This window comes from Cetorhinus maximus, chromosome 5, assembly GCF_964194155.1.
Source record: "Cetorhinus maximus chromosome 5, sCetMax3.hap1.1, whole genome shotgun sequence".
Classification (NCBI taxonomy): domain Eukaryota; kingdom Metazoa; phylum Chordata; class Chondrichthyes; order Lamniformes; family Cetorhinidae; genus Cetorhinus; species Cetorhinus maximus.
The window spans coordinates 82765300-82778654 of NC_135883.1; the positions used below are offsets into that span (position 1 = coordinate 82765300).

At 39.4% G+C, this 13355-nt stretch overlaps 1 protein-coding gene across 4 annotated transcripts in view; it reads left to right on the top strand.

Moving 5' to 3' along the window:
* The window catches only part of ptprk (protein tyrosine phosphatase receptor type K), a 640293-nt gene that overhangs the window by 549274 nt on the left and 77664 nt on the right, over positions 1-13355 (top strand). For 2 of the 4 annotated variants that reach the window (XM_078542126.1, XM_078542127.1), the window contains 2 exons: positions 2883-2918; positions 10821-11005. In XM_078542126.1, the coding sequence (XP_078398252.1) occupies positions 2883-2918; positions 10821-11005 (221 nt within the window). The remainder of the gene's footprint in view (positions 1-2882; positions 2919-10820; positions 11006-13355) is intronic. The other 2 variants (XM_078542128.1, XM_078542129.1) reach the window with 1 other exon arrangement.

The following is a 13355-nucleotide window of genomic DNA, read 5'->3' on the forward strand; positions in this document are numbered from 1 at the left end:
TTTATGAGGCAGAATTCCCAATTCAGTTGGTCTATTGCACAGTTTTTGAATTAACTTCTTGTGAAAGTCCTAGCAAAATATATCATGATTGTCCAACCGCATGATCAACACCTTACAATTGATCAAGTTGCCAATATTTAGTCCCCGCACAGGCCTCCTTATAAATTAGCAATTTGTTTTCATATGGCTTTTATGCCTCAATGGCACTGCTATGTGCTTGGCCATACTGTGAAAATTGAGAGGTTGTCTGGCTGCTGAGTGGGGAAGCCTGCAATCAGAGACCACAGTCAAGGAAATTTAGGGATAGTTTCTGGCAACCGGGAAAGATCACTAGTTTAAAGGGGGCTTGGAAAATATTGTGGTGGTAGGGGACGCAGACGAGCAATCAGGAAGAAAGATTGAGTTGCATTAGATTTGGGATTGAGAGTTTGGAGGGTTGGGGATGGGGAAATGAGAGCAAGTTGGGGAAGGTTTTATTGAGGGGCCAGGGCAAGCACCCCTGCTGTACAATAAAGAAAAACACTTTGCTGCTTTATCCATCTGCACTCGTACCCATTTAGCTGCCTGGCTACTCAGGCTCTGGGAAACCTGACAGACCTGCATTAAATTTGAATCAGGTTTTCAACTGCAATGTTGAACCAGGGAGCCTGGTTTAAACAACCTATTCCTTGAAAGTGGGACACAGGCATGGCAGGTAGCCTCCTGCTGTAAAAAAAAAAATGGTGGCAGGCAGATAGGTGACAAGTTTGGGTCATGTTACATATTGTTATAAAACATCCCTACTTTCGATCAAGCTCTATTCTGCTTCTTGAGCACGTGACCTAGGTTTACATCTCACTTCCGTATTGAAGGAATGCTGCACTCTCAGACGGCTATCCTGATGATCAGATATCAAATTGAGGTAAAGTACTAAAGGTAGATGTTATGAATTGCAAGTAGAATTCAAGCCATATATGGGATCATGATCATGCTGTGTGCAAACTTGTAGCCACATTTAATTTCATAGCAACGGTGGTCACATTTCAAAAGTAGCAACTAATGGTATGTGAAGTGCTTGCACCGCTGCAACTACTTAAGTGCTGATAACTGACTTGATAAGGTGGTTTAGTTTGAACTTGCTTGAGTCAGAAAAAATTGCATTGATGTATATAAAGTTTCAATGATGCTGCGAACCACAGCTTCACTTCTATTAATTTACACATCAAAGTTAGTGAAGTAATTATCAACATCCACTGGTAAAGCAAGTTAAGGAAGAATCCACAGAAAAACTGAGTTCTCGTGGCTTGGCTGTTGCCTGTACCCGCCAGCTTGTTTAAAAGTCCCAGGTCAATGTTACGTTGTTAATCTTGACTAACTAGAAGTTTGGAAGACATTATTTCCAAAATGCCCTTGAATTAGGAGAAAAATATCCGCAAGGTGCATGTTGCTGATCTCTTTCCAGCTGCAGGAAAGTGTGCTCGTATAGATGTCTTGTGAAAATAGAATCAAGTTTGGCTGAGATGTCCTCCAGTGTTGATGAATCTGATTGTGAAGGGTTGTGGTACTGGAGACCTGCTGGTACCTTTGCAATAGCTCATGCCTTTGGAGAGAAGGGCAAAATATTGAGTGATGGGGAAGAAATTACATTTTCTAATTCTAAAATGGTTCTCATCTTTTAAATTATTTTCTTTAAAATATCTGAAGTAGAACTGTGCCACCTATAATTTAAATTTGTTTTTTCTAACTTTCTGTTCAATGATGAAAAGTAAGTGAAAACAATTTATGCTCTAAGCACATGGCCTTCTGCAGTTCCATTACTTAGACTGTATTATAGTTCATTTCCATAAAATAATTAAGTATGAAATATATCTGTAGAATGGGCCCTCTTCCATTTCTGTTTTCAACTAAAAAATACACTTTGATGATAGAGGTGGTTTGCTGCTGCTTTCTTCAGCTAAAGACATGATATGAATGCATCTCTCAACCTTTCCTATATCTTGAAATGGATCTAGAAACTGAATATCTGCATTTGAGCATACTGCCACTTGACCAGTCTGTGCACATTTATTTGTCTGCTTTTGCCAATGAGTTTCCTCACTGATGTTTTCTGTCCCATGGTTAGATGTTAGAGATGGCTGCGAGTAGTTTGAGTTTCTAGCTTTATTATAGAGCTACTGGGTTATCACAGTCTGCTCTCACCTGCTCCTCAATTTTTGCTATTCAGTAAGTACGCTTGGCTATTTCTGTAATTAAAAGTAATCAAAATGCAATTAGTGGCAGCAAAAATAGATGAAAATCTCAGTTTCATATTGTGGAACCTAAGATTTATTGTGATATGATCTGATCTCTTTAAAAGATTACTCGGTTTTACAAATCAATAACTCTGCAAGGCAACATTTATAGTTAAAAATGTAATTGAGAAGCTAGTGGCCTTAGTATTTAAAATAAAAACTGTTGAATACATTAATTTAAATGGAGTTTTGCCTTTTTTGTCATTTCTATCAAGCAATTACAAAATCAAAGCTGAAACCATAAGTCAATTATGCTATTGCAGCCTTAATAATTCCTTGGCTAATCTGCCTGGTAATGAATACCTGTCTAGTTTCTAAATCATCCAGATAATTGACCATCTGTCTGAATCCTATTAAAAATCTACATTTTTCTTTTTGCTACTGCTTCTTAATATAAACAGGATATTAGCAGAAAGCATTTCTAAATTTGATGAATGGATACAAGCAGCTGTGAGCCTGATCTTTTTTGTCAGCTAATATTAAAGTCTAAAATAGTCGACTTGTGATTTTCTTTGTACTAAGTTTCAGCAGTTTAAAATAATATGTTGCTTCTACCTTAAAAAATATAATTGATGCAGACCTGTTTTCTTCATGAGATATGTTTTCCTACAGTGCCTAATGATCCACTTGTTCCGACTGCTGTGTTAGGTGAGGACTGAACCTTGTATCCTCAACTGATGCATGGCTTTGTGTGTTTTGCATGTTTAATAACTATGTAGGCAAGCTGTGTCTGTGTGTATGTTTAATGGAGTAGAGAAGGAGATCTGCTTTTTTTCAGTAGCAATAGTGGTTTAATGATGGTGAGAGAGAGAGGAGAAAAAGTAATAAATACATATGTCAATCACAAATAGTTTTCTATCCAACAATGGACTTTGAAAACATTTTTACTTTGGCGAGCATAAGATGGGATGTTGCAACAAACAAAACATTAGAAATAATATAGCTGTCTAAAATTGATCCTGCATACAAAATAGGAATTTCCCTGAACAGGATCAGGGAATTAATGGGAGAGTGAGTAAAAAAAATACATATTGGTACTTTAAGCATTGAAACAAACTGTTGTCTTTTTTTTTAAAGGCTTAAGCCTTTTTAAAATACAGTTTTGGCAAGACTTATTTCTTCATCAATGTTAACATATTTTCTGTGCTGATTTATACCACACATCAGGGTGATCTCTTAGTTATCAAACTTTACTCTTACTATTATTTCTAATCACTGACATCCACATAATCTCTGTACTGTTTTCTGACTTTGCAAGACTTTCAATAGTGTGAATGCTGCCCTAACATTTGCATAAGAGAGAAAGCTTTGGCTCACTCAGTTTGCTTGCTGCAAGGATATCCAATATCCTTTTGGACATTCTCTTTCTAGCCTAGAGTTGGAAGTAGGGGTCTTGGTAGAATTGACATTCACTATCTCTTTGCATTTGAGATTCGATGCACTGGGGATGGAAGATGGGAGCCCAGCCACATGTGCATTAAAATAGTCAAGTCTGGAGATAGCAAAGACGTGGATGAGGGTTTCAGTAGCAGAGGACCTGAGGCAGCGGCAGAGTCAGGCAATGTTATGGAGGTGGAAATAGGGGATCTTAGTGAAGGCATGCATATGTGATTGGAAGCTCATCCTAGGGCCAAATACAATAGTAAGATTGCAAATAGTCTGGTTCAACCTCAAATATTTATTAGGGAGAGAGATGGAGTCAGGGGCTAGGGAGTGAAGTTTGTGGCAGGGACCAAGGACATTGGTATAATGTTTCCCTTTGTCCCATCTCTCGACTAATCACATTAAATATCTTTTTATCTGTACTGTGACTTTAAAGGACAGATGCTGAACAGACTTTCTTGTCAGTTCAAAGCAAAAGAAACGATAAACGTTTATTTCTCAACACCTGAAAATATACGCAAAAAACATCCACTCTTCCTTCATTCACTCTCACTCACACACACACACGCATACACAAGAAGATCATTTCTAAAGATGTAATACGTGTTGTATGATGCTCTTGTATGACTGCATACCACTGTCATGTAAAGGTGATCGGCAGGGCAAGGGCTCATGTGGGACTGGAGAATAGAACCGCCATGGTATGATGTATAGACTCACATGGTAATAGACTGAGAGAACAGACTAGAGAGAACACTCTGGAAGCAGCCAGCCTGCATGGAGGTGGTAGCACCATGCATGACAGTAACCTGGGATCTGTAAATAGTTAAAGGTTAACAATAAAGGGTTCCTGTTTAAATATACAAGTCTCAAGATCTTATCATCGAGACATCTAAAGGACCCATATTACAGCATGTTTGGTAGCAGTGGGATATCAGCTCTGTCAGCGTAGCACAACGCGGGTTGATAGTGCTGGGAGCTTCTGCAAGATAGCACATCAGAGATAGAACCATAATCCAACATGGTAATCTGCAGTGATATTAAAGGTGGCAGCTAAATGCATGAACCCAGAACAGCATCCCAAGGTATGGAAAACTAAAAGCAACTGAAGCCTAACTAGAGAGAGGTGCACCTAAGAAGAAAACCTAAAGAAAAAGTTGAAGAAGCTTCACTACAGGCTTGGAAGTAAGGAATCCACCAGAGTGAGTGGAAGTAAATTACTGAAAATTGCAAGAACCTGAGTGACACAGTTAACGAGATTTTTTTAAAAATTCATTCAGGGGATGTGGGTGTCACTGGCTATGCCAGCATTTATTGCCATCCCTAATTGCCAATGAGAAGGTGGCGGTGAGTTGCCTTCATGATCCACTGCATCCATGGGGTGTAGGTACACCCACAATGCTGTTAGAGGGAGAGTTCCAGGATTTTGACTCAGCGACAGTGAAGGAACACTGATATATTTCCAAGTGGGGGTGGTGTGTAGCTTGGAGGAGATGGTGAGTAAAAATACAAAAGGCAGCTGTACTTACATTTTTGAATAGGTGCTGGTCCCAAGGGCTCAGCACCCAGACCACTGCAAGTAAAAACACAACGGTTTTAAAAAAACCTGTAAAAATGAGCTGACATAGTCAAAAGTTTAAGCAGAACCTGGAGAGTTTTAAAAAAGACTGTAGATTTTAAGAACAAAGTGCTGTCACTTTAAGTTTAAAAAAAAAATGGGCCCCGATTGGACCGCGAGCCTGCCAAAAATCTCACAGGACATTCAAAAAAGTCATTCAGGAGTAAAAATGAAAGAAAGTATCGGCCAGAAAAGGAATACACCTACCTTAAAAGTTTAAAACAGTTTTAAAAAAAGGCCCATGATCGCCAGGGAGCCTGCCAAAATCCGGAAAATATGGGAAAAGTATACAGAGAAACCGACAGCTGCAGAAACAACCTGAGAGCAAAAAACAGTTACTGCATGGCCAATTCTTAAAGCGGTAACAATATTTAAAGCAGTAACTACAAAAGGAAAAAACTGCCGTCTACGGAAAATTAGAAGAACCAGACACATTTGCGCTATGGTAAGGGCTAAACCAGACCAAAGAGTGGAAATCTTGGAGAAGACAATTTTTAGTTTACAGAAGAGCTACAAGATTAAATGGAATCAGAAGAAGTACAAGTTGATAAATTTTTATTTGTCTTTGATTCATTTGCTGGTGAAGTATTCCATACCCAACATATTAATCAATGCTCAACAACATTTGGAATTTAAAATATCTGTCAAAGCTTTTTGATATCTCACCAAGTTGTAGAGTTGTAGACCTCAGAAGATGACCTAGCACACTTCCAATAAAGTGCCAGGGGCAACAGCAAGAGATCCCAGAAAGAGGGCAACTCCCAATAAAACACCCAGGGCAACAAGAGACTCCAGAGGGAGAGGGCAGCAAGAGACCCCAGAGAGAGGGGCAACAAGGGACCCCAGATAGAGAGCAACAAGAGACCGCAGAGGGAGGGGGCCAGAAAACCCCAGAGTGCGGGAACCAAAAGAGCCCAAAGCAAGGGGGATGGATGGCAGTGCAGCATGAGCAGATGGCTACGAATGAAGGAAAACTATCTGAGGTAGCTCAAACGAAGCAAAACATGCAAAAAGTAAATGAAGTTGTTCTACAGGAAAATGTTCACATCAGAGCTGAACTGGAAGCTTTGAAGCGCAAGATTCAAGCTGAGTATATACCTTTGAAAACGCAAAATAAACTGAAGTCTCCAATGAACTAAGCTCTACGAGATCTGAACAAATTTCAGAGATGACACAAAGATACTAGGAGGAAATAACCACCCTCAATTCCACTGTAGGCAAATTAAAGCATAAGTTGGAAAAACTCAACCAGATGTACAGCCAGGGAAAACAGCAGGCAGAAAAGGCACACAAGGAAGTTGCAATCCTGAAAGACTCCTTGAAGAATCTATATGTAGTCATGGAAAAACATAAGGAGCTAAAAAGAATGTTGAATATTACTTCAGGAAAAAGCTGCTTTTGGAAATATCAGTGGCAAGGAAATGATGCACTGAAGCCCAGAGTGAGTTGGCAAAAGGTCAATAATTAAATAAACAGTTGAAAGAACAACTGATTGTCCTTCAAGATCAAATACAAAAGGAATGCATAACCGTTCAGCAACATGAAGACTGTCTTACACTGCAGAATGGAAGCACAGCAGAAGAAACTCAAGGATACTCTATTGAATTACAGGAAAACTCAAGATGAAGTAAGTGAGCTTTGCAAAGGGAAGGAAAACCTGTTGAAAGACCTTCACATGTTAGAAGAATCCGTCAGGCCAAAGTTTATCCCTCTGGAAGAGAAGCAAAATGAATTTGACATCACTGAACAAACTGAAGAACCAGTTGGCAGAGAAGACTCAGCAATGTTCAATATTCCAGGAGGAAGCCAAAAGCTACAAGAAACAGGCAGAAGAGCTGATGAAGCATTTGAATGAAAAGTGGAGACGTTAAAAGGAAAAGCCGTCGAACTTTCTAAGCTGCGAGCGGATAATGATGGCCGGAAGTGGGCTTTAAGATTCTGCATCCAGCTGCACACAAATGGGAAGATCTGGGTGCCAACTGAAGGTCACTTGGAAGATGACTGTTTTTCTTCCACAGTGGTAGTAAGGATGCAAATTAGGATGTCACAGTCACATCATATGCCCATTTTGGAATCAAAATTCCAAATCTGTCGACTATCTGCGGATACCTTTAATGCAACTTCAGTATTTATAATTAACAAAGTGGAAGAGGAATTTCCATGTCTAAGCATTGCAGTGAAACCTTTAGCTTAGAAGAACTCAGGCCAAATTAAAAACTATAGTTCCCATAAGTGATACTGCAGTAGAACTTTGTTTATCAACATTAATAGGGACCTTTGTGACTGTGGAAACAATACAGCCATCATGTTTTATAAAGATATTTTATGCTATAATCTACGAGCCATATCAACGAGCATAAAATAGCTTTATTGAAAGATGAAGCTGCAAGGAGAATGGGAAGGCGTTTACGTTTTGAGGTGCTCTTGCAGGAGGGTAAGAATTTTTTTGCTCTGCTCGGGCCAAGCAAGCAGGTTCCGACAGTGGTGTTGGGGTCAAGGGGGTGGGGTTTTTTTTATTTATTCTACCAGGCCTCCCTCCTTGGGCCACAAAGCTTCTGCCCCCTTGCAGCTGGTGGCCTCCCCACGTGGAGGGGAAACTCTTTCGAGTTATCAACAGTCACAGATTGCAACTCTTTCGAGTACAATCACAGTTCTTGGTTTCCGGGAGTGGGACGTGAACCCACAACCCTCTGATTCAAAGACGAGGGTGCTATGAACTGAGCCACAGCTGACACCTCTACATGGAGGGGAAGTGGTACTGGCCGCTTAAGAGGCCCTTAATTATTGAAATAGCTACCCAGCAACCAACAGCAGGCAGCTGCTCCATTTCCAGTCATGCCACTGGTAAAATGGCCCAGTGGCAAGACTGCACAGGGAGCCATCCTGACGTGGCTCACCATTTTGCCAGCCCCCACCCCCATGTAGCCTGCCACCCAGGGGCCAGTGAAATTCCGCTCATGGTATGCACATGTGCAATATTCTACTGTATAAAATCAAGGGAAACTTGGCTTGTGAAGTTCAATTCCATTAACGCTGAAGAAGACATTTAAACACATGAAGTGCAACATGCATGTGTCATTTTTGCTGATCTATTTTCTTTTGCCAGTTTGAGGGGAAGAGAATGGTGGAATCTTTCTCTGCTTTTTGGCATAGTTCAATTTCTGATGTAATTTTTCACTCTATAAATCTAAAGTTCCAGAAGCTGTGCTTTTCAATTGCTGAACATCGGTGATTTTATGGCATGTTCCAAAATGCATGATAGTAACCAGATTGTGTGGTAATAATGCCAAGATTTTTTTAAATAAATAAAATCATGCGATTGACTGTAATGTACTGTGCATGGGTCAAATGGGCCAAAAGGCCGCCTCCTGTCCGGTTATGTTCTACGACTCTATTATGGTTATTCAGCCCTTTGAATTAATCCGCAACATAATTTCTGCACATAATCCTTACTTGAATGATGACTTGTAAAACTGTTCTTCTGACAAACTACCTCAGACTTGATCTTAATATTTTTGAAATTTTTTTTTGCAATTCCATATTATGTGCATGGTCATATGGTGTTGCATGTAGTGCTCGGGCAGTATCTGCTATTGAGTGTGGCAAAATTGTTAATTGTTCTTAATTATGTCACTACACATTGGCCTTCTCTAAATGCTGTAATATTGCAGTTGCATAATGTACATTTTCTGCTGGTACACACAGTGCAAAAAATAATAACTAGGACTATATTTTGAACAATAGCTGCTAAAGGAAATAAGTTGCCACAGAGTTCAGGACAAGATCCCAATCCTGTTAAATGACAACTAAAAGGTGCTTGATTTGTTGCAGTGTGATGTCATTATGTTGGAGTTGTTTTTTATTCTTTCATGGGATATGGCGTTGCTGGCAAGGTCAGCATTTGTTGCCCATCCCTAATTGCCCTTGAACTGAGTGGCTTGCTAGGCCATTTCAGCCTAAGAGTCAACCACTTAGCTCTGGGTCTGGAGTCGCATGTAGGCCAGACCAGGTAAGGATAGAAGATTTTCTTCCCTAAAGGACATTAGTGAACCAAATGGGTTTTTACAACAAACAATTGTAGTTTCATGGTCACCATTACTGAGACTAGCTTTATATTTCAGATTTTATTAATTGAATTTGAATTCCACCAGCTGCAATTGTGGGATTGAACCCACCCCCAGAGCGTAAGCCTGGGCCTCTAGATTGCTTATCCAGTGACATTACCATTACATGTAATCGTGTACATCAGTCCTGCGAGTACATTGTTTTGTTTGTTACATGGCTTTTATTTCATTGAAAAACCAACCACTGAGCAAAACAAATATAACCTGTTAAATTGGTTTGGATTCAGCCCTAAAAGGTTTAACTGAGTCAGACAATAAGAATATAGTTTGTATTAAATTCTAGGTCTGTACATTTAAAATGGTACTAATTTAGGTTATACATTTATTTTTTTGAAATATATATATGAACCTTAATTTATGTTTTTTTTTGCTGCTCTATTCTACAAAGTGCCCATTGCTGGTGAGTATTGCATTTTGCAAAACAAAAGAGTTATAAGTGATGCAGAATGTGGAGAAACTATATGATATGGTCAAATGTATATTTGTCGATGAATTCTCTAGCAGAGATGGGATTTGGGAACCTATGACTATTCAGACGTACGTCAATATTGAAGTACAAATGATGTGCATCTGCTGTTTGAACGGATCCTTGCCTTTCATTCTTCAATCTACTCCCACTTTTCCTTGAAATGGAGTGTTCCACGACTGCAATGTCCTCTTTTGAGTGGTCAGTTGATAACTGTGCAAGCACAGGATCTGAAGAGAACTGACTTGAATAATCATCAGATTGTTTATGCAGATACAGATTTTAGGAAAGGAAATCTTGCATTCACAGTATTATGTTGTTAGCAATATTATGATATTGGATACATCTAATGTTAAATGTAAGCCACATTTACATATTTTTTTCAGATGATCACATACATGCCCTTGTAGACATGCCAGGTGTATGATTATATTGAACCATAAGACTGCTTTTAACAGAAGTAGAAATAAATAGTGAAACGTGCCTAATAGAGAATAATGCATACTTCTAAATTCATTCTTTGTTTAGTCCTGACGCCAAGAGTAGATGAATTCTAAGTTGTACTATTTTGCATGAAAAGTTTCATGCATGCATATGTTTCGGAGCATAGTCTATGGAATAGAACTCATTTAGGCATTTTGCACGTATGGATGGCAACCTCAGAGTTTATAATCATTTATTTAGCTATGAATAGGAAGTTGGATTCTGAATTAATTTGAACTATAACTTTTCATCATGCTTTTCCAGTAGAAATTTTGTAGGTGGAAGAGTTAAGCGAATCAAGACTTCAATCACATCCATCTCAAACTTTCTTTCTACTTCTGTAAGATTGTTTCTTTGAGTCATACAACAAGTGGACATCTCTAAAATTGCACATAATTTACCTCCAGCACTGGATTGTATACCAGACAATTTGTAAAGAAGTTGTGCACTTAATGAATTATTCTTTATTTACCTAGATGAGAACCACACAGTATCAGCAGAGTCAAGCAGGTTGTTAGATGTTCCTCGTTATCACTGTGACCCCACGGAGTCTCCATACCAGACTGGCCAACTCCATCCTGCTATTCGTGTTGCAGACCTATTGCAGCATATCAACTTGATGAAAACATCAGAGGGTTATGGGTTCAAAGAGGAATATGAGGTAAATATATTGTAAAAGACTCAAATAGCTATATAGTGAGATCATGTGCACCTTGAAACTTAGCTTTTTCATATGAAAGCAGGCACTAATGTGTCAGGACCCCAGTAGATAGTCATATTTAACTCTGAAACATGGCCAGCTAATATTGTTTATTCTACTTAAAACTAAATCCTCCAACTTAGCTTTGCAGAATGCTGTTGAGTGGAACATGTCAATAATAAAATTGGCCCTGCCTTTGTACCTTCATGGGTTCAAAGGCATCAATCAACCTTGCAAGTGGTCTTGAGAAACTTACTTTTTTAGAAGTTGAATCACACTGCCTGTAACCTGCTTCTACAACAGCAAAAAGCTGATGTGTAACAATGAAATCCTTCTTGTGATCTGCATAGGATTTCTGTTTTTTCAAGTTGTAGTCCTTCAATCTTTCTGAAAGTGATCCCAGTTACAGGTAAATGATGCAAGCTTGGTTTGAATCGTTAAGTAGCTTAATTACACAGTAAGATTAATATGCAGACTTACATATATCATCAGATTCAATTAGCTTAATTTGATAAAACTTGTCTCCATGTAATGAGATACAGCCTGAAGGAATATGTGCAGGAGTAGGCCATTCAGCCCTTCAAGCCTGCTCCGCAATTCCCTAAGAACATGACTGATTTTCTAACTCAATTCCACCTTCCCAAACTATCCCCATATCCCTTTATTCTCTTAGTATCCAAAAATCTATCACTTTCTGTCTTGAATATACTCAACAACTGAGTATCTACAGCCTGCTAGGGTAGAAAATTCCAAAGGTTCATAACTAGTTGAATGAAGAAATTTCTCCTCGACCTCAGTCCTAAATACCGAGTCCCTTATTCTGAAACTGTGACCACTATTTCTAGACTCCCCAGCCAGGGGAAACGTCCTCTTTACAGCTCCCTTATCAAGCCCCTCAAGAATTTTATATATTTTAATGAGATCATCTTTCGTTCTTCTAAACTCTGTGGAATATAGACCTGGTCTACTCAATCTCTCCTCATACGATAATCCCCTTGTAGGGATTTGGGAGCTATGCTAAACCCCAGGGCAAGAAAATTCTTGCTGAGGAATAATGATATTGGCAAAAAGGACAAATAGGAACTTGTAGAATGCAAACTAACAAAGTTTATTGGGCAATAAATATTATCATCAGTCTGTCTTTCCAGTGGATCCCGGCACTTCTGATGTCTTTCTCTTGACTCACAACATCCTTTGAGATTTTAGCTTAGCCAACATAGCTCTTAACATACATACAAATCCCTTTGCAGCTTTAGGACTTCAGCTCTAGTAGACCCTTTTTCAACCCATGACTTTCCAGTCTACCTTATTTGCTCATGCTTCCAGTCCATCTTAACTGCTGCCTGTTGAGTGTTCTCTCTCTCCCTCTCCCTCTTTCTCGCTCTCTATTTCTCTCTCTCTTTCTGTTTATCTATCTATCTAACTCAGGTAATCCTGTCTATACTGGATCCACTGACCTCTGATACCGGAATCTTACGGCTGTGACAGTTACTTTAGTCACTAACTAAACCTAATGCTGGGTTCTTACAGAAACCCCTCAAATATCAGCCGACTGGCAATGTCCTACGCAAATACTAACTTCCTAGCAAGTGCCCTACTCCTGGCAAGTGCTCTCCCAGCAAGTGCCTCACTCCCAACTCTCTCTCCCATCAAATGCCCCCTAGCACGTGTCCTCTGGCAAATGCTAACCCTTGGCAAGTCCAAAGACCCCAGTGAGGCACCCCTGTTTTTATACCCTTTTTGCAGGTAGCTTTGCAACGTTTGCAACAAGTATGTGCACCTGGATCAACACAACTAACAACTTATAACCCAATATTACAACTCTTGACCAATGGAAAGACTGCTCTGAGCTTCCCCACAACAATCTAACCTTAATTTTTATCTCTAACTGAAGGTCCTAATTCTAGCCCTCAGACCACCTTCCTGCAAATCAGCATTGGAACTTTGGTTTCCCTTCCAACTGTTAAACCAAAACTTATATCTTTGACCAGAGGCCCTGGAACATTGCAATGGTCCTGGCAATCAGCATTGTAGCTTTGGCTTCTCTTTACTGATAAGCTAGACTCACTGGAGCACAGATGTGTCCTTGCTATAACTTCAGCTCACTCCCAAATTCCACGTGTTCTTTCTTAAAGCCACAGTACTTAGAGATGCCAACTTTCAGGCTTTCTTAACAACACACCCCAAAATTCATGGGTCATCCCAATAATACATACAAATTAAGATTTTTCATCACTAAGCCTATGTACAGTACAATTTGATAATTTCAGCCTTACTAATTACATAAATGTGCTAATGAGTGAAGTCTCAC